At 40.4% G+C, this 21,028-nt stretch overlaps 1 protein-coding gene across 1 annotated transcript in view; it reads left to right on the top strand.

Annotated features, from left to right (window-relative positions):
- Window positions 1–14,976: 14,976 nt before the first annotated feature.
- The window catches only part of pcdh12 (protocadherin 12), a 28,686-nt gene continuing 22,634 nt past the window's right edge, over window positions 14,977–21,028 (top strand). The window contains exon 1 of the mRNA XM_062425716.1: window positions 14,977–18,273. Within this exon, the coding sequence (XP_062281700.1) occupies window positions 15,412–18,273 (2,862 nt within the window). The 5' untranslated portion in view covers window positions 14,977–15,411. The remainder of the gene's footprint in view (window positions 18,274–21,028) is intronic.

Here is a 21,028-nt window from a genome sequence, read left to right as displayed (position 1 = left end):
TGAATGTTGCAACAAATGTTTGTTTTCTTTTATTATTTTTCTTTTTCTTTTGTTTTATATTTTATCTTTATTTTATTAATTTTATTACATGTTTGAATGTTTTTAACACCCCCTTTTTTCTCTAATGCACTGCTAGGAGCGGGTGAGAAACGACTTTTCGTTTCAGCCTGTGTATGCAAATACATGTGTATGAAATGACTAATAAAGAAATCTTGAATCTTGAATCTTGAATCTTAATCCTTGGTTTTTTGCATTTTTACTTTAGTTGTCATCTTGGTTCCTCCCAGTTGTTGTTCCCATAGACATTTTCAGGGTTGTAAACATTTTTGGGCGGCTCTTCCGGGATAAAACCACAGCAGAAACAAGATCGGATCGCTGACTATTGTCTAAAAGTGTGTCATGAGTATTTCTGTGTTGTGGCTGCAGTTGGTTTTTTGTGTTGTGGTTAGCTCCTGTGTCTTTCACGGTGAGTTTTGGGCCATGAATACACGTAGCCGGGTATTTATAAAATTTCCCCCCCTCCGTTTTCAATAATAACACCGTACACACCAGATCATTTTCAGGAAAGTTTTCATCTACACAAACCTGCATAAAGCCTAATGTTGCACACCTGACGTTGATGCATTTTCTGTCGCATACTGTGACATTCGGGAACCTAAAACTCAGAGTTTTCCCAAATCTCCACTTTGGTCAGAGTTTTCATAAATGATCATTTGCAGTGACCTAAAACAGAGTTTTTGTCTGGATGAAAGGCAAAAACACATGAAAATATATCAATTTTTCCAGATACCTGGCTACGTGTATACATGCCCTCAATGTCTAAGTGCCAATAGCTTATCGGATTACACAGGTAAGTGTCCAGCTGGGTTAGTTCATCATCAGCCTTTTCCATCGGACGCTCATTTATTATAGTGTGTGTAACAGAGCTGAAAAGAGAAAGCAGCTACATTCCAGAAAGAACATCGCTGCCATCTACGGTTTGATAAAGACCACGTAGATAAGCCAAAAGGCAGTTCTGTGAAAAGATGAGGACCAAAATTGAACTTTGCGGCTTGAGTAAAGTAGCATTTTGTTTGGCAATGAGCGAATTCTGCATTCAAACACAAGATCCTCATCCCATCTGTGAAACATAGTGTCGATAGTATCATGGTTCAGGCCTGCTTTGTTGCATCTGGACCAGGACGGGTTGCAAACATTGAGTCAAGAAAAAAGCCAACGACATCAAACACACAAGTTGTTCTACCAAATAATAGTTAAAGCAAAAAGAAGTTAATGTTTTGGAATAGCTTAGTCAAAGTCCTGATCTTTAATTCTACCGAAATACTGTGAAAGGACTTGAAGCAGACAGTTCATGCCAAGAAGCCCAACATCTGTTCTGTGAGGAGTTACGGGATAAAATTCCTCTAATAAATAGTTTTGTTCAAGTTATTGCTGTGAAAGATGATCACACCAGTTATTGAAAGCGAGGGCTCATATACTTTTTTTTTGCCTCACACATATAGGAAATATAGATGTAATAAGTTTCCTCAATGAATAAATGAATGTCTTGAATGTTTGTGTCTCGTTGGGTTACCTTGATCTAGTTTTAAGACCTTCAAGCAGCCCCGCACAATGTTATAATGTCAGATGTTCATATTAAACATGGCCAAAGTGTCAAATAATGAGGTAAATATATGTAGAAGTAAGCGTCAGACTGCTCTGAACTCTCAATTTCCAACGTGACAGATTTCTGTTTGGGTCATTTCAGAACTGGAGGATAATTTAGGCATCAACATTAGTGAAAAATTGACCTCCATTCTGTTACGTCCTTTAAGAAAAACAGGTAGTAAACCATCAAATAAAGGTTTTTATTAAATGTTTTATTTGTTGTCTTCTGTGCTTGGTGCAACCCTGTTACAGATACTGAAAAACATATATTTAAAAAATATTGTTTAATAAATCCTTTACCATTAAAGAAACATCACATTGAATACTCATTTAATTTTAGATAAGACTTGACTTATTATAATTTAAGCAACTTTGGAAATCTATATCTCTTCCAACTTGTTTTAATTGTTATACTTGATATGTAAGTTGGTCGTCAGGAGGGCGGGACAAGAGAAAAAAAGCCCTTTTAGAGGGTGCTGGGGCGCTTTTTGGTGTTTTAAATAATATTTTGTAACTGCTTTTACTACAGATATATTTACATTTAGTCTCAAGACAACTATAATTTTACACAAGTGCATGTTTTAGTATTTTGTGCATGGATTATTTGAAATTTCATGGGTGGGACAGAAAATGTTCTCCAATTCTTGAATGTCCCTCATATGCCAGGTTTTTAGAGCTTTTCCTGTCCTGCTGCAGCCAAAAACGACACTATGAGAGCGCTGAGAGTGAAGTAAAACAGCAACGTTGCAGCTAAACAATGAGCATAAAGTTGCATAAAGCCGAGGGGAGCTGCAGAGTCACTGATCTGTAGGCACACTGCACATTACACACTGATATTTAATACATTATTGTTATGAAAAATATGATATATAGCATCTTATCTTATCATATACAGCATAGCAATGTCTTAATTTTACATTTCTGTTTCTACACCTGTTCAATTAATAAGGAACATGTGTTGTTTATAACAGCTCACTGTGAGAAGCTGCATGTTGAGCAGTAATGTACAAATCTGTATGTTTAATAACCCAAAGCCAATGAGAATTTCCTCCCAATTACGAGCAACATGTGTGTGGTTAAAATTCCCATCAAAGCCCCTTAAAAGTGTGTGTGTGTGTGTGTGTGTCCGTGTGTGTATGTGTGTGTGTGTGTGTGTGTGTGTGTGTGACAGAGAGAGACAGCTGCAGACCACTCGCTCCTGGACTAATCTCAGTCAGGAAGTGCAACTCTTTGGCAGCAGCAGTGTTTTAACCAGCGAGAAGGCTTAGAGAGCTTAGAGAGCAACCACAGCATATGGACACCATACATACACACACACACACACACACACACATACACACACACACACACACACACACACACACACACACACACACACACACACACACACACACACACACACACACACACACACACACACACAGGGGCTATATATATTAACAATAGGAACACACTTTCAGGATAGCTTCTTAGTTCTCAGACCTGCATTGAGTGATTTTGGAGGGATGTTTTTTGGTGACTGTGGCTCAGAAGGTGGAGCAGATCGTCCACTATTGGAAACTGGAAGATCGGTGGTTCGATCCCCGGCTCCTCCAGTCTGCAAAGTGTCCTTGTGCAAGGTACTGAACCCTGAGGTGCTCCTGAAGGCTGCACCATTGGTGTGTGAGTGTGTGAATGGTTAGACTCCTCCTGATGAGCAGTTTGGCACTTTGCATGACAGCCTCTGTCTCCTCTCCTCTGAACAGAGCTTTAATATCCAAAATTGTTAAAAAATTGCCAACTATTAGCAATGAGACTCTTTGAATACTGGCCCTGATCTCGGGTGTTCCCCTTTAAATCTAATAATAAGAACATGATTATGATCATGAGATGAAAAAATTAAGTCTGGTAAATTCAATTTCCTTTGTAAATGTTATTGGAGATATCACACAGTCTGCACTGAAGCATCCTCACTGTGGTGGTAGTGCTGAAAATAAACTGTGTATTTTTGTTGTTCTTTTTGCCCCAAATTTGGGAAATTGATTAAAGTTGTGTAGAAATGAGCAGGAAGTGCTGCTGGGAGATTTGCTGGACTTTAAATTGGTTTTATATTGGACACTGGTTTCAAAGCTCTGTGTGAAGTTTTATTAAAGATACAGAACAATTAAAGTATAGCAGAGAGACTGACCTGAAAGATACACCAGTTTTAATGAAGAGAAAAAAGATCATTACTATAATTTTCTCACTTGATTTGCATTTTGAACATTTCCAGGGTCATTTTATGTTCTTAATCCTTCGTGAATCTGGCAAAAATTACACAGCAAATGAGTCAAAAGATCACCTACAGTAATTACTTACAATAAAAAAAAACTGTCAGCTCCTTCATCATGAGTCGTTAAAGATTGGAGGACTTACTTCCTCTGTTAATGAAAAACTGTGTCAATAAGAAATTATTCAAATCCTGAATTAGGATAATAAAAGTCTCAGTGCTCTTAACCAGCAGCTGCACAATATAAATAAATATCATTTGAAGGCTGTTTTCTGGCTTTCACTGAGAAATTTATCAACTGAGAGCACGACAGTTATAACAGATTACAAATAAATAAATTCAAATGTGTAACAGCTGTTGGGTTTTGGGTCTGTGTTGAATCAGGAAGCAAATCTAGATCAATACCAGGGGTCATAGGTCACCAAAACATCAGGCTTTAACTCGGGAAACAGCTGTTTGATTCCTTTCTCCAACCTTTAAAAAAAGAAAACACCTAACCATAGTTTTTAATTGTGATCACGATGATGGTGGTCTCTAACTTTGACCCTTTCCTCTAAAAGGTCTCGGTGCAGTTGTTTTTTTTGTTTTGATCCACATCAGCGGGTACGATTACCTTATTCAGATTTGCTCAAATGAATTGTATCAAAGAGAAAAACTGGACTAAACAATGCAAAAACAACCTGGTCACAAACTAATTCTGGAGCATTTGTGGTAGGAAATTGAGTCAGCCTCAACCTCACCCATTAAACACACTCTCATAGCTTTGTGTGCTTGTGTGGTGTAATGCAGAGGAGGGAAATGAACAGTTCCTACTGTAGCAGCTAGTTGAGCTGCACAAGAAATGACGTGCATTGCCTTCTTGATATTTGGGAGTTTCTGCAAGACTTTTGACCTTCGACACATCTGACCAATGAGAGGAGAGAATGTCCTCACATGGCTTTAAATTATGCATTCACAAGTTTTTTTTCTGTGTACAAAGAAACCAAACTAACTACTGACAACTCATTTAGATCAAAGCAGACAACTGTAGGTTGAAAAACAGCCTAAGACACTTCATGAAGCATCTGGATACAATATAACATGATTTTTTTGGGTGTTTTTTTGCCTTTATTGGACAGTCGGTGACATAGAAGCTGACAGGAAATAAGGGAGTGAGAGAAATTAGTATGACATGTAACAAAGGTCACTTGCCAGATCCGAAACAGGGATGCTGCTACGAGTGCGCTCCGTAAATCTGCACTCTTTGTACATACACGGTCGCCCATAAAGTTGGGATAATTTAGTTTTCAGACACATTCCTCTTTATATTTTCTATTTATACACATCAGTAATCACCTTTGACCAGGTGCAATGAGACTGATTAATAAAATTTTGAGAATATATACACTTTATCTATCAAGAATAAATCACATTTTCACAATCATTTCATGGAAAGAGGTAAAAAATATTTTATTCCAACTTCATGGGCGACCATGTAGTTGTATCTTTAACTGTAAGCTGCCACTGTAGTGTGAAAAGTAAGTGTAAAGAGTAAATCATCAAATCCTGATACTCAATCTACACCCACTGTTATATTAAATTTAAGTTATCGTGTGTGTTTTAGTGTGTGTATGTGTGTCTGCATGTGTGTGCATGTGTGTGTGTGTGCTGAGGAGGTCAGTAGGTCTGGGTGAGGTGGAGGAAGATCCACAATCACAGGAAGAAACAATTAACCCTGCAGACACACACACTTTAAACATACGGACAGAAATGTTTTGGCGCTGCTGTTTCCTCCGCCTGCACTTCAGAGTGTCGCTTTTATGTTGACATACAGAATATGCTGTAACATGATCATGCACAATACTTTTAAAGCAGATTTGATTTTAAGATATGAAATCTGAACAACTGGAGCTTCTGCATGCACTCAGGACAGGAAGTGTTAAACGCATCATCACTTCTGCAGGAGTAACAAACAAACAAAAAAGGTACCAGAGAGGATTAAATGGAAACAAACACATGATATGAGAAGGTAGGTACGGATGAGGATGTCAACAGTGGAGGAAGGAAGACGCCAACAAGATCACAGACCTGGTTTTTTTCTGTAATAAACAAATGTGTAAATGATTCATCTGCTATTACATCAACACACGCGAGCACAGATCTGACCCGATGTGTCAAATCCTGCAGCAGATCTCTCACTTTGTTTATGATCTGCATGACAAGCAGCAGAAATACAACACAAACCTCACTGCTAATTTAAGAAGGCGACGTGGGCGCTGACGGTAAAGTTACTCATAGAAGCAGGTTAGAGGTTGACGTCAGTAAAGCTGTGTGTGAGTAGTTTTATTTATGACACATCTTCATGCTCCTTTAAGTCTTCTATCCTCGGCTCACTGCTTTATTTAGCTTTCTTCTGTTTGGATTTCAAAGGTTTATTTTGTTGTTTAATGGCTAAACTAACATCTGGCCAAGAGACAACAGCTAAAAACTGACTTCTTGATGAACAATCCTGTCAAAATCATTTGTATCGTCCCTGTAAAAAACATATAAAAGAACATAAATATATGTGCAGTACACATGCAGAGTTGTTAAAAATACCACTTTTGGACGGATTACACTGACCTGTGAACAACAGATTGTAGAAATATTGATGCTCCTTTTTTTATTTAGTCACTCAAACCAGAACACTATTAACACATGAGAAAATAAACCAGTATATAAAGTTAAATATAAGTAAACTGCTTATATGCGTAGCATGTCAATGTGTATGTTTCCATGGTAACCTGACAGCTAATATCTTATTCAGGTGGGACTAATTTATGATTTGTGATTTTGGGCTATATAAATAAAACATATAAAAACTCATTCATCATCTTCTCTGATTCTGTTGTGTCCTTTCCTCTTTCTGTATCACATCTCCCCTCCTTGTTTCCTCTTTTCTCTTTCTCTTCTTCTCTTGTTTCTGCTACTCCTTTCCTTTCCTTTCCTCTTTTCCCTTCCCCCTTTTCCTCTCCTTCTCTTCCCTCTCCTCCTTTCCTCCCAACTCCTTTGTTTTCTTCTCCTCTCCTCTCCCTTTCTCTCCCTTCATCTCCTCTCCTCTCCTTTCTCCTCTGCTCTCCTCTCCTCTCCTCTCCTCTCCTCTCCTCTCCTCTCCTCTCCTCTCCTCTCCTCTCCCCTTCATCTCCTCTCCTCTCCTTTCTCCTCTGCTCTCCTCTCCCCCTCTCTCCTCTCCCTTCCCTTCCCTTCCTCTCCTCTCCTCTGCTCTCCTCTCCTCTCCTCTCCTCTCCTCTCCTCTCCTCTCCTCTCCTCTCCTCTCCTCTCCTCTCCTCTCCTCTCCCCTCCCCTCCTCTCCTCTCCTCTCCTCTCCTCTCCCCTCCCCTCCTCTCCTCTCCTCTCCTCTCCTCTCCTCTCCTCTCCTCTCCTCTCCTCTCCTCTCCCCCTCTCTCCTCTCCTCTCCAGGACATCCTGTTTCTGGCCTCCACCATCAGCCTGTTTCCTGCAGCAGGAAACTCACTCACAGATGCAGCGGAGGAGGCGAGGGGAGACGGAGGTGGAGGATGGAGGTGAGGAGGAGAGAAGAGGCGAAAAGTCTGCAGGAATGTTTCATAAAAAGCAAGGAAGGTGGAGAGAGAGAGAGAGAGGGCTTAAGGAGCTATAGACAAAGAAGAGGTGATGAAGAGGAGGGCGACAGCGGGGAGGTCAACAAACAAATCAGTGCCCCTGGACAATAGGACGGGAGGTGAACGGGTTCAGCTCTGTCACTGATTGGGTGTTAACAGACCTGTGTCATCACCTGTTGTCATGTGGGATCGACCAATGAGAAGTGACCCTGACAGAAAGTACTGACGGTCATGTTGGGGTTCGAGTCAGGTTTTTATACCACTGATTTATTTCCACTGTTGTAAGTGTGATTTTCTCATCACAAATAATAATAAATAATAATAATAAATAAAACATTAAAAGATAATATTTTCTTTGTAAAAGGTTTTTCACCTTATGAAACATCAAAATGAAATACATCTAATGCCATTCTGTCTAAACTGCACCTGAAAATAAAATAAGTAAAAAAGGAAAAGCTGTTTGTTTCATTGAGTGGAATCCAGTCAGACTCTGAGTAGAAGAGTGAGTCCATCTCTTTCAAGTGGAGAAGCTGCACAGAAGACATAACAAACCACATAACTTGACAATTTCAATCACAAGACAAAAGGGAGTAGTCGTACTATTGGGCGTTCAAAACAGGAAAAGACACTTGATGTGCAAGGGAAGAGACACGAAGGGAGCTGAAGGCAGTTTAGTTTAGTTTTTGGAAGCCTCACTAAGTTAGAAATTAGTAAAAACGTTGTGCAGCAAAGGGATAACAACACATTTTTACACTTCTTAACCCTTTACATACTGTTCATGACCCATGTTTTACATTTGAGAGCTGTAAAAACACATCTTATACGCATTTATTTTAGCCAGACTCATCCTAATATGACCCACAATTTATAAAAATGGATATAAAATGCATTAAAAAAATTTAAAAAAAATCTGCTGATACACATTTTTATATATGCAAATGTACAAGTTTGACCTGTTTCATGAATAAAGATCACAAATCAGCATTCAAATGAGTTGTTTTATTCATCATATTCTATCAAAGGTCTCCTGGACAATAAAATAGTGATTGTGAATGTCTGTTTTTCACAAGATTAACAAAACAGAAGGATTAATCAAATATGTATGAATGTTATTTGGTGTAGAGACGAATTATGAGTCAGAATATGAACAGTATGTAAAGGGTTAAACATGTGCAGGGATGTCATTTCATTTACAGTGCTTTGCTAGCTTGTTGTGCTTCATATCACAACCATTTGACTTTGTACTACATTGTACATTGTTATGAACTTCGGTATAAAGTCAACATGTTGTGATCTGAATCGGACGTTCAAAACAGGAAAGATACTTGAGGGACCGTCATGATGTGCAAGGTAAGAGGAAGGAGCTAAAAGCAGTGTGAGTTTACTGTTTGGAAGCCTCACTAAGTTAGAAATGAGTAAAACTGGAGCAGCTTGGGAGTCAAGTGGTTACCGTGCATGCTACATAATGCCAGCATCCATGGTTTGATTTTGGCAAGGGACCTTTGCTGCAGGTCATTCCCCTCTCCTCTACCTCTTTCCTGTCGGCCTCTAAGCCATTTACTTTCAAATAAAGGCAAAGAAATGAGTAAAACTTTGTGCAGCAAAGTGAAAAACACATTTGTACACTTCTTAAACACATGTGCAGGGATGTGGTGACTTTGCACTACACTGTACATTGTGATGAACTTCAGTATAAAGTCAAACAAGTTGTGATCTGTAGCACAACTTAGCAAAGCTGCACAGAACTACTCTCCAGAGACTGAAAATGTGATTGCAGTTATTAATCATTGGAGCCGTTTCTAAATAAACTAACATGGCCAAAACTCTTTATAATGAAGCAACATGTCAGCACAGAGGAATAACATGTGTTTTATCAGGCTTTGATATTGCTCTTTTAATGGGATCTGCTGCCAAGAAGAAAAATGTAAACTATCATCAACTCATCCTGAGACTAGAGTATAAAAGTTACGTTTCTATTCAATCTGTAATTCAATTCTGCTCGTCTGCTCCGTCGCGCTAGGCTTCTCTCTCTCTGCTAATCAAGTTTGATAAAAACATTCATCCAGTCTGCAAAACTAATACGAAAAATGAATGGAATGACATGCATACACACACACACACACACACACACACACACACACACACACACACACAAAGTCAGTGTATCCCCCGCACAGTAGAGTTTGGTATTTGTCTTCTTCCACTCTGATCCTTATCTGGCAACATGTGGGTCAGCAGATCAGCTACATCCTGCTTTTAACTACTCACACACACACACACACACACACACACACACACACACACACACACACACACACACACACACACACACACACACACACACACACACACACACACACACACACACACACACATATAAACACACACTCCCTGTTCGTTTTCCAGCTGCTTTCAGCGAGGCTTCAGTCCAAACAAAAGGTGAATTTATTGTTGAGTGAAGTGATAATGGCTGCTAATGCTGCTAATGGGGTCACACACACATATAAACACACACGTACACACAATCAGGTGAGGGGCTGAAACTAATCTAGCTAAAAAATGCTTCTGGATGTTTTCCAGAGGACAGGATGGTGGTATTAGAGGATTCGTTTTGCTCACCTTGATCGTGTGTTGCAGGATTGTGGAGTAAATGCTGAAGGCTGCAACTCCTTACTGCTGGTTGTGTGTCATTCTGCTTGTAAATAAATAATCTTATTTAAGAAGATGTTTTATTTTTAGTCAAGTTGCTAATCTCAGTGATGATCAATGCTGCCTCACTCTAGACCTTCTTCACAGCAGGTATTTTGACTCATCATAGCAGGAAAAGCACAATAGCTCTGTTGCATACAGGCATCCTGGTAAGTGACTCTAGCAGTGAGCCAGCATGCACAATACGAAGGCCATGAAACCTGCACGCATGCATGCAATGCAGACATGATTCATGTTATTAATTACACCTGTGCTTTTCTTGCAACGAATGAAAAATGCAGCTTTCTCTCTAGTCAAGCACACATGTTGAGCTAATCAGATTAGAGAGCAATGACTTGTCCCTGCAACAAGACACGGCCATGCAAAGACAGCGATCACAGCTCAGCTAAAGGCTAAAGTAGGCTTAAACTCTGCATGAAGAGAATGAAGGGGCAATACTAGTGATAATAATCTTGGCTTCTTTCTCTGTTGCCATTAAGACGATGTTATATTTCACCTGCTTGTCAAATCGTTGCACTTCATTTAAGTGGAGATGGTTGAGTGGGTAGATTCAAAAGGTCTGGACTCTGGCAAGCTTCATAAATCTTATTAATGTCATTGTTGGTATTGTGTTTAACAAGCTTATTAATCAAGATTATTTATGGGTTTTTATTCCACATACAGCTCCCTGGTGTGTTTTTTTGTGTTGTGCGTACAACAAGCTGGTATGCATGGTTTGATGGAGATTGGACTGTAAGGCTGTATGGTTGCAAGTAGTGTTTTTGATCTTCATGCAGTCATCAAGACAATAAAAACACACAGATTTGACACAGTGAGTTTGTCCTCAATACAATATACAACACAAGACCAGTGATTTCAATCAGTGATGGAAACCTGAGGATGAAGGAGGAGATAATCTCTGAAAATCAGGCATGTCCAAACTATTCCATAAAGGGCCGTGTACGTGCAGATTATTGTTCCAACCAATCAAGAGCATGCATGTTTCAACCAATCAACTGTCTGAAGACTGAGATCAGCTGATTAAATGAGTCAAGTCTGGTGGTCTGGACACTTGTGTTATAGTTATCATCAGTGTGTATTTAAACAGGTTCGGACCCAATAAAGTCACTTATACACTGCATGGCATTACCAGATGAAAGTTACTTTTGTTTCACCTTTTGCTGCCTCCATTTGCATGCTCCTTCCTTTTCTCATAAATCTGCAATTTCATGCTTTCTATATGTCTCCCTCTTGTTCTTTCTCTCTCACTCTCTCTCTATGGGAAGTAACTTAAATTATGTGCAGTCTCACTGACAGAAATGACAGTCCTCCAGGGTTCAAGTCTAGTCAGCAGGAAGGTTATCTGATGCATATTGACCCTTTCAGATACACCGTGTCAGTCTGAGTAAAGGTGGTATTATATTAGTGCATGTGTGTTCCTCTGAGCTGTAACAGAGATACAGAATCACACAAATACACACAAAGCAGAAATGTGGTGATCAGAGCTGCAGGTGTTGAACGTCAACCTTCATGTGAAAGTAATGGAACCACTCAAATGTGTGTGTGTCTGATAAGCCGAGCGTGCCGTGATCTGTCGTCTGCACCGTTCCTTATCAGCTGTGTTGGAGGGGAAAGGGATGAAGGTTACTACTTCTACTTAGCTGCAGGTTACACAGTAAAAAATATATTCAAGTTAACCACAAATCGGCCCTGAATCTTTGCAGCTGTTACAGATGTTCTTCATGCAGTAGCTTGTTTTTATTTTTTTCCTTTCCTGTAGAAAACTGTGAGATCTCATCTAGACATTTTTGGCTGCTTGAGAAAGAAAAAATCAAAATGATATGATCTCTGATTAAAAAATGAATGAGAGACAAAGAGAGCGAAAGGTAATGACTTGGCCACACACACACTTTCATACAGGTGGTGAATTAATTGGAAACAGATGAGTGTGTGTGTGTGTGTGTGTGTGTGTGCGCGCGCGTGTGTGCATGTGTGTGTGTACGTGTGTGTGCGTGTGTGTGTGTTTGCATTACAGCACGTCTGCAAAAGCATTCTCTTATTCAACTGGGAATGCTCTCTCTCTCTCTCTCTCTCTCTCTCTCTCTCTCTCTCTTTCTCTCTCACACACACACACACACACACACACACACACACACACACACACACACACACACTGACTGGCTGTAGACAGGAGGTCTGTGGTGTTTGTTTTGCTGATAATCTAATCTGATTGGTTGACCTCTGCTCCGCCTGGATAAACTCTAACTCAGGTTTGGGTGAATAGAAGACGGGTGACATCACTGTCAACTCTGTTTAAGATTTAAGGTTTTCTCAACTCTTTTTATACGTGAGTAGAATATATAGAGTAGAATTTTTTTTAATTTTTTTGAGGCTGCAATGAATAACAATTAAAAAGGAACTGACACTGAATTGCACTAACCCGTATGAATACTATGTTAATAAAGTTTGATTGATTGTTTTTTTTTTACACGTACAATAAAAAAATGTTCAAGTGTTTCACTGAATCGTTTTTGTTGATATGAGCATTATGTAATATTAAGTTCAACAACTTCAATCAACATCTATGAATTCAGATGACAGATTCATACATACAACAGACTAAAAACAGCTTCAGTAACTGTTTAGATTGGGTGCAAATTTGGCGAACTAGACAGCAATCTTCCCAGGTTGTGGGGACGTTCTGATTTGAAACGATCCGTAAATACGAGCAAGTAGATAACAAAACGTTGCAATGAAACTTTAGGGTGCATGATGTGAGAATCAGAAATTGATTACCTGACCAAGAAAGGACAGGAAGAAAGGCACTCACATAAATGTCATATCCTTTGAATTTTCCCAGCAAAACCATCCCAAGTCCTTTACATATCAATCCTCAGGCTGTTATAGGCAACCAGGAAAGTCTCATTTTATTATTTCTTCGCATTTTGTTCATATTTTTTTATGTTTTAAACTAAAATTCTTACTTAATTCTTACATATTGCACCTTTAACTAAATGTTCCTTTACAACTGAAGTGCAGGAAAATGTCACCTGTTATTTCCGCTGTGGTTTGATAAGAACTTGTAGTGATCCTGACACCATGGAGAGTATATATGTACAGTCATTTTCCATTTTCTATTGTGTTCTTTCACCTTACTGTACTTATGTTAATTTTCCACTTTTGTTTTTACACAAACTGTAAATGAATCTTATGAGTGATAGCGAGTCCTGTATTTTCTGTCTCTGTTCATTGGGGAATTGACTCATCAGTAGCACGTTGTTCCTCTCTGTTATCCCTCCAGTCATCCATCTCGCTGTCCAGTGGAAGTCTCTCATCGGTGGATGACAGCGCTGATGTCTTTATGCTTCATGCAGCCTCCCTCCCTCTGAGCGGAGAGAAAAGTGATACGCTTGAACTTTCCTCGGCCTGATTCTCACTGAGCCTGCAGGATATTCTGGGGACAAATATGGAAAATATAACCACTGTGAATGTTGGGAAAACATTTACCTTCCATCTATCAATCTGCAGCTGCTGAGCTCTTTTAGTTTTAACTGTATTTAATCTAATTAAATACAGAGCAGGCGTTGTCAGCGCTTTGATAGAAGTTGCTCAAGTCAGCTCAAACTTAACTGAAAAACCTATAATACACAAATAATTCTGTGTGCTATCTTATTATCCTTAAAGTTATAAGTCTTTGTCATTTGTCAGTATTAGATTGAATGAATTACAGTACAATGCATCACAAAAATGTACACAAAACATCTTCTTTATGCCCTAATAGCCGTTTTAAACATCATAAGGTCTCATAAAGTTTCCTAATTCCTCTACAATTATCACTCTGGACCTCATTACAATTTTAATTACTTAATACAAAGTCCTCAAAACTCGTTCCACTATTAAACAAACCTTTGTGAGGAATGATTGAAATGTGCATCTGCCTTGATTTCCGAGAAATGTTTAGACCTCTGCAGCCTGCGGTTGGAGATGAGCGCTCTAACTCTTCATAATTATATTTGAGGAAAAAGCTGGAATGTGGGTTTTCTCACATTAAGGTCAGGCTTCTGAATTTTGAGCATTCACTTCATAGCTGGTTGAACCATGAAGGATTGTTTTTATGTCTCCTAAAAACAACTAACTGTCATCAAGTTCATTTCCAAGGATATAAAACAAAATCAACGGTTAATTTAGAGAAGAGAAAGCCAGTCATTGTGGAGGAAGTATTTAACTGAGGACGCATCAAACCCAGCATTTAAATTGTACACAATAATAATTTACTCTTCATACTTTAACAGAAAGTCTACAGAGTTTAACATGAAGCAGAGCGTTACTGAAGACTGACAGCTCTGAAACTGTCTCCATATTTAAAATGACAGCCAATCTTTCTATCTTTGTTTGTGTTTATACTGTCAGAAACCCAGACCATACGTCAGTGTGATGGAGTTCAGATATATATGTCCTAGTGTGGCCTTTAGCCCCTCTGGGATTCAGCTTAACACAAATTTTCCAAATGATTTAAGGGCCCAGACTGCAGGTTGTGATGAGTTTATGCAGACTGAAAGAGGGGGGAGAAAAGCTTTAAATGACAGAGAGATGGTGTCATGTTTCTTTAAAAGCTCTCCAAGAGTTGTGCTGAGTTTCCTCAGGGCAGGAGTTTTTTTTTTTCTTTCTTTGTATTGAGTCTGGATTCATTTGCATATGACCCTCCTCCTCTACTCAGATTGGCCGGAGCTCCGCTAACATGTGGAAACCCACATCCAAACTTCCTCAGTTGGAGAAAAACTTTGCTGAGTTAAGGAGGATGAACTGAGAGGCTGGACGCCAGCAGCTGTATGAGTGAGTAACAACAGCAGGCAGAGAGAGGCTGGTAGTGTTTGAAGAAGGAGAGGATGATACCTTAATTATAGCTCTCTATAATTGCATCTTGACCAGTTTGTTTTGTTTTGGGTTTTTTTTCTAGGCACTTACTTTACAAAATCAACAGTTATCTTCACTGGTTTAGATGTGTTTTTTTTGTTTTGTATAAAGGAAAATAGATTAAATTGGATTGAATCATCATTTAGTCACATGCTTGTTACAGACATATATAGATATATTTTTTATTCAATTTCAGAAAGAAAAGACAGTTTTAAAGTGACTATATTTTTAGTGTCTTTTCTTTATAGTTCAGATAAGTGATTTATAGAAATGTCTGTTTAGCCAGTAGACAGGAGATTATTACCTCTCTTCATTATGCTGCTGGCTCTGCTTCTGGTTCTGAATTTTGTACTTGAGGCTCGTTCCTCTGAGTCGACATCAATAACTATTCAGTACCGGGTTTGGGAGGAGCAGCCGGCGGGAACCGAGGTCGGCCGTCTGGTGGACGACCTTCGCCAGAGGGACGTAGGCGGTCATCTGGAGAATTTCCAGGTTGTAGAGCACGGAAAAGCCCTTCCCTTCTCCGTCAGCACTCGAGATGGAGTTGTCACCACCCAGGGCCGGTTGGACAGGGAGGAGCTGTGCCGAGGTTCGGACCTGTGCGAGGTGGCCTTCAGTGTCCTCTACATGAAAAGTGGTGCAATGGACTGCCTGCGGGTTCACGTGGAGGTGATGGACCTGAACGACCACAGTCCAAGCTTCCCCACACCTCTGCAGGAAGTGGAGATCTCAGAGACGGCCAGCCTCAGAATGCGAATCCCTTTGGACCGTGCAGTGGATCCCGATGCAGGGCCGAACAGCCTTCAGACCTACTCGCTGTCCGTCAACCAGCACTTTGCTCTGGATATGACGGTTGCTCCGGGTGGGACAAAGCAGGCGGAGCTGGTTGTTATCAAAGAACTAGATAGGGAGGTTCAAGGCTCCTTTGACCTTACACTAGTGGCATGGGATAAAGGGAACCCCCCCAGGTCTGGGAGCACGTTAGTTCGTGTTAATATTCAGGACTCAAATGATAACAGCCCCACCTTTGAGGACAGTACTCCCACTGTGGAGCTACCTGAGGATACAGCTCGTGGGACAACCATCATCAACCTCAAAGCCACTGACCCTGATCAAGGTGCTAATGGGGAGGTGGAGTATTCACTCAGTAAGCACACACGTTCAGAGGTCCACAGGCTCTTCTATGTGGATCCAAAAACTGGAGCTGTGAGTCTCAAAGCGCCTCTGGACTATGAGCTCCAGCACTCCTATGAGGTGATTGTTCAGGCTCGTGATCGTGGACCAAATGCAATTCCTTCTCACTGCAAAGTGCACGTCAAGTTAAAAGATGTTAATGATAACGCACCTAGGATACACATGACCTGGACTCCACGCAACTCACCTGTAGCGACTGTGCTGGAGGGAGCATCAGAAGATACTTTCCTTGCCTTGGTAATGGTCTCTGATGCAGATTCGGGGGATAATGGCAAAGTGAGAGCTTTCATGCAGGAAGGATCTGGACCTTTCCGCCTCAAACGGATCCATGGTGACAATTACATGATTGTGACTAATGGCAGCCTGGACAGAGAAAAGGTGATGCATTATAACATCACCATCCTTGCACAGGATTATGGAGATCCCCCGCTGACCTACGTAAAACAGCTCCTCGTCAATGTTCTGGATGAGAACGACAACGCCCCGGTGTTCTCCACCTCCCTCTATAAGGCTTCGATCAAGGAGAACAACGTAGCAGGCTACCACGCCCTCAAAGTTGAAGCTCATGATGCTGACCTGGAGTTCAGCGGCAGGGTTTCCTACTTCATACACAACTCCAGTAGCCCAAAAACCCCCATGGAATCTTTCTCCATCCACCCAACCAGTGGCATCATAAGCATCGAGCAACCTTTGGACTACGAGGAATCTAAAACCTACTCTTTCATTGTGGAGGCCACTGACCAGGGTCATCCACCTCTCTCAACCACTGCCACCGTGCAGATCGAAATCCAGGACGTGAACGACAACCACCCAGTCATCACGGAGCCAAAACCCAGAAAAGGCTTGGCTTCTTTAAGCGTACCTGTCAACGCAGACAAGGGGGAGATTGTTACTGAACTAGGAAATGAAATAGATGAAGAACCCAGTTTGCCGATAAATCCCTCAGTCAAAGATGGATTTGATGGATTCCTTGCATCCACCATAAAGGCTGAAGATCCAGACTCAGGGATGAATGGAAAACTCCAGTACCTGATGACTGATGGAAACCCTTATGGACTCTTCTGGTTGGATCAGTCTACAGGTCAGCTGTTTGTTAACACCACAAACGCTACCGCACTCATTGGGAAAACCTTTACGGTGGACATTACTGTATCTGACATGGGAACTCCAAGCCTGTCCACCAAGGCTACACTGGAGGTGACTTTCATCAACCTCAAGGATCACCTGAAGAACTCATCACCTGGTAACCGCGGGCAGCTCAGCTTCACTATGATGATGGCGATTTGCCTGGGCGCCACATGCCTGCTGCTACTGCTAGCCATCGCTTTGGTGACAACGTTCTGTCGCCCTGAGAAACGAGACACCCGGGCCTACAACTGCAGACAGGCCGAGTCGACCTACACCCGCCACCCGCGACGCCCGCAGAAGAACATCAGGAAGTCTGACATTCAGCTTATTCCCGTCATCAGAGGGCGGAAGGAGGATCCTCCTGAGGATGATAGTGAAGCCCAGCCACTGGCTCCACCTCCAATGTCAGAGGATCATCAAACGGAGAGACAGTACACCTTAACACCTTCAGTAATGAACACAAGCTTCCATTCCCAGGCCCACTCAGAAGGGGATCTCACTCAAACTCTCCCCCTCCACTGCAAAACTCTCCGAAAACCTGGAAATATTGAACTTGATGGCGCTTTGCCTCTGACGCCATCCACGCCATACAGGACTCTTCGGAAACCCAGAAACACTTCATCGTCTTCCTCAGTCTCACATACAAGCACCTTGAAGCGTCAGAATCACCCTAAAGGTGAAGGGGTGGAGCCGCTGTCTGCGTCATCCCAGGCGACTCTCAGGAGGCCGAGGACCTCAGAGGGACGAGGGGGGCAGGACGCAGAACACCAGCAGATGCTTCGAAACCTGGTCAGACTGTCCATGGCTGCGTTTGCAGACTCCATCGAGCTTTCCTCAGCCTCCCCGGAGGTGCAGGTGAGTCTTGGTGTTTTACTTCCTTCCAACAATCACAGTATTTAATTTTGTTTCCTAATCACATGCATTCACAAGATAAGACAAAAAGAGTGTGAAGAGTTCATCCAAGTACAAAGCTTGCTGCAGAGTGTGCTAACCAGCTTGATGTATTTTATAATAAACTTTATATAAACTTTAATTAGCTCAGTTTTATGTTGCAAGAATTAAACTCACAAGTTCTGAAGTTGTTTTCAAGTGGATTTGACAAATAGTATCCATTTACATGCATTAATGATTTAACTAAACCTGCATTATGATTTTATATATCTTACTATTTACATTCTCTACAGCTTAAATATTAAGGCTAATGCACTGCTGCTGGCGCTAATTTAAATGTAATTTAGTTCCATCTAAAATGTGTGATCACATTTATTTCAACATGTGCTTATAGTTAGCGTTGGAGTAATTAAGTCTCCCCCCCTGCAGGCTTTGAGATTAATCTGAAGTGAAGTCCATTAGAGAGTAGAGACTAAGAGTCTCCCCAACACACACACACACACACACACACACACATTCACACAACTTCCCTTACACTTTCCCAGCAGCCTCCCTGCTTTTTTTGCCTCCTGTACGATGACTTGCTCAGACAGCCTGAAGGCTTGAGTCGGGTGGAGGTGCGTGTGTGAGTAGGGGTGTAGGGGTGGGGGGTAAAACTAGCTGACGGATGACTGTGAAGCCAAAAAGCAGCGAGTTTATTCAGGTGCTCATGTGTCACGGACAGTAATCCTTCTCAAGAAACTCTGACAGACCTTTTTTTACTGAATATCACATATCAGATTCATATAGACACCAGTAGAGGAGGAGAAGGGGCGGTGGGGGGTTTGCACTCCTCTTACTCTCTGTAGGATGGCGGGGTCTGAAGAGGGTGAGGGGCGGGATGAGGCCAGCCAAAGTAAGCTGTGATGTGTTTGCGGTGTAAGATAACACCACTCTGACACGCTGCTTTGTCACTTACAAATGACCCGAAATCACTTTTACTGAGCTGAAGAGCAGCAGCAGCAGAAGGAGGAGGAAAGAAAAACAGATCAGACTAAAAACAGCAACTCAGAGTGCAGAGCAGGATACTGAACCGGAGCTCAGACTGTCAGATACAGATACTGTACATACACACATTTAACCATTACAGCCACCACAGTGACAGCAGCACAAAAAAACTAAAGACAAACCAAAACATATCAATATATAACACTAATCACTGAACAGCTTCCTAAAATAAGTTTCTTATTGTTGATAAAACTCAGAAAAAGACAAAAAACAACAATTAATAGAAACTTCTTACAATTATTGCATGTATCAAAGCCTCATATATCTTATTCTTCTGTGCCATAGCGCTCCATTATTGTCCAAAAACTAGTAAAAACACATATAAGAGCCACATCATTCACTGGATAACATGTTCCTTTATTATCATGAACACACACACTGTAGTTTACTTTGACTCAATCTCACTCACACCATCCTGCAGCCAGAAACACTCACTTAAGCACCAAATGTGGATTCATCCGCCACTGAAAATAGTCCCCAATAAAATGCATTAGTTCTTTCTGTTTAAGTAAAGTTGACTCAAAACAACAGTGACTATCTGTAGTCTTTAAAAAAAATTGAACTAGATATTTCTTAATGATTTTTAAAGATTTATTCCTGCAGCCAGAAACACTCACTTGAGCACCAAATGTGGATTCATCCGCCACTGAAAATAGTCCCCAATAAAATGCATTAGTTCCTCCTGTTTAAGTAAAGTTTACTAAGAAACTAGAGTGACTGGCTGTTTAAAGAAATCACTGAGCCTTTAAAAAAACAAACAAACAAACAAACAAACAAACAACTGATTTGTTATTAAAGAAGTATTCTTCAGTAGAAACCAATAGGCTTCTAGCTCAATGATATAGAGAAGTGAAGTGTCTGAAACATTGAGAGATGAACTAACACATTAGTTATTTAGTTATTTAGTTAGTTAGATAGATAGATAGATAGATAGATAGATAGATAGATAGATAGATAGATAGATAGATAGATAGATAGATAGATAGATAGATAGATAGATAGATAGATAGATAGATAGATAGATAGATAGATAGATAGATAGATAGATAGATAGATAGTTTATTCTTGGGATTCATTCATCATTACTAGAAATATAAAGTAACATCAGCAACATCCTTTAAAATTAAGTTTTTGTTTTTTTTATTCTTCCAATTTCTCATGACAGAAATACACTCAGACAACGACACAGATTCAGTAGTTTACCAAATTAAATTAGAATAAGTTAAATGTGATTCGTTCATCTCATATTAGTGTTGAAGGGAATGTTGACAGAATCAGACCAGCTGCACTGATTTACTTAAAACTTTTGTCATGTGAAGTTTAAATCATATTGGACCGGTAACACAAGAAAAATGAAAAGTATAAAAGTTCCTCTTCAATGACTGAATGAGAAGATGAAGCACAGATGGAAGCTGACTCAGATTATTAGACATTTACACACATAAAATAGGATATTCTAGATGTCTTTAGCCTGATTTAAACACATTTAATCAAAATTCAACATTAAATATTTGCTATTTTTGGTAAATAAGGAAAAAGTACATAAGTATGTACAGATGGATGTTGTTTTAAGAGGATTAAACTTAATTAGATTTTCAAAACTACCAAATAAAGTTAATAAATGGCATTCACTCGCAATTGAACAATTTGGCATCAAACTCTGAAGATGCTG

This window comes from Scomber scombrus, chromosome 9, assembly GCF_963691925.1.
Source record: "Scomber scombrus chromosome 9, fScoSco1.1, whole genome shotgun sequence".
In the NCBI taxonomy this organism is placed as follows: Eukaryota; Metazoa; Chordata; class Actinopteri; order Scombriformes; family Scombridae; genus Scomber; species Scomber scombrus.
Note: the sequence above shows the minus strand (reverse complement) of the source record. Positions and strands in the feature narration are given on the sequence as shown.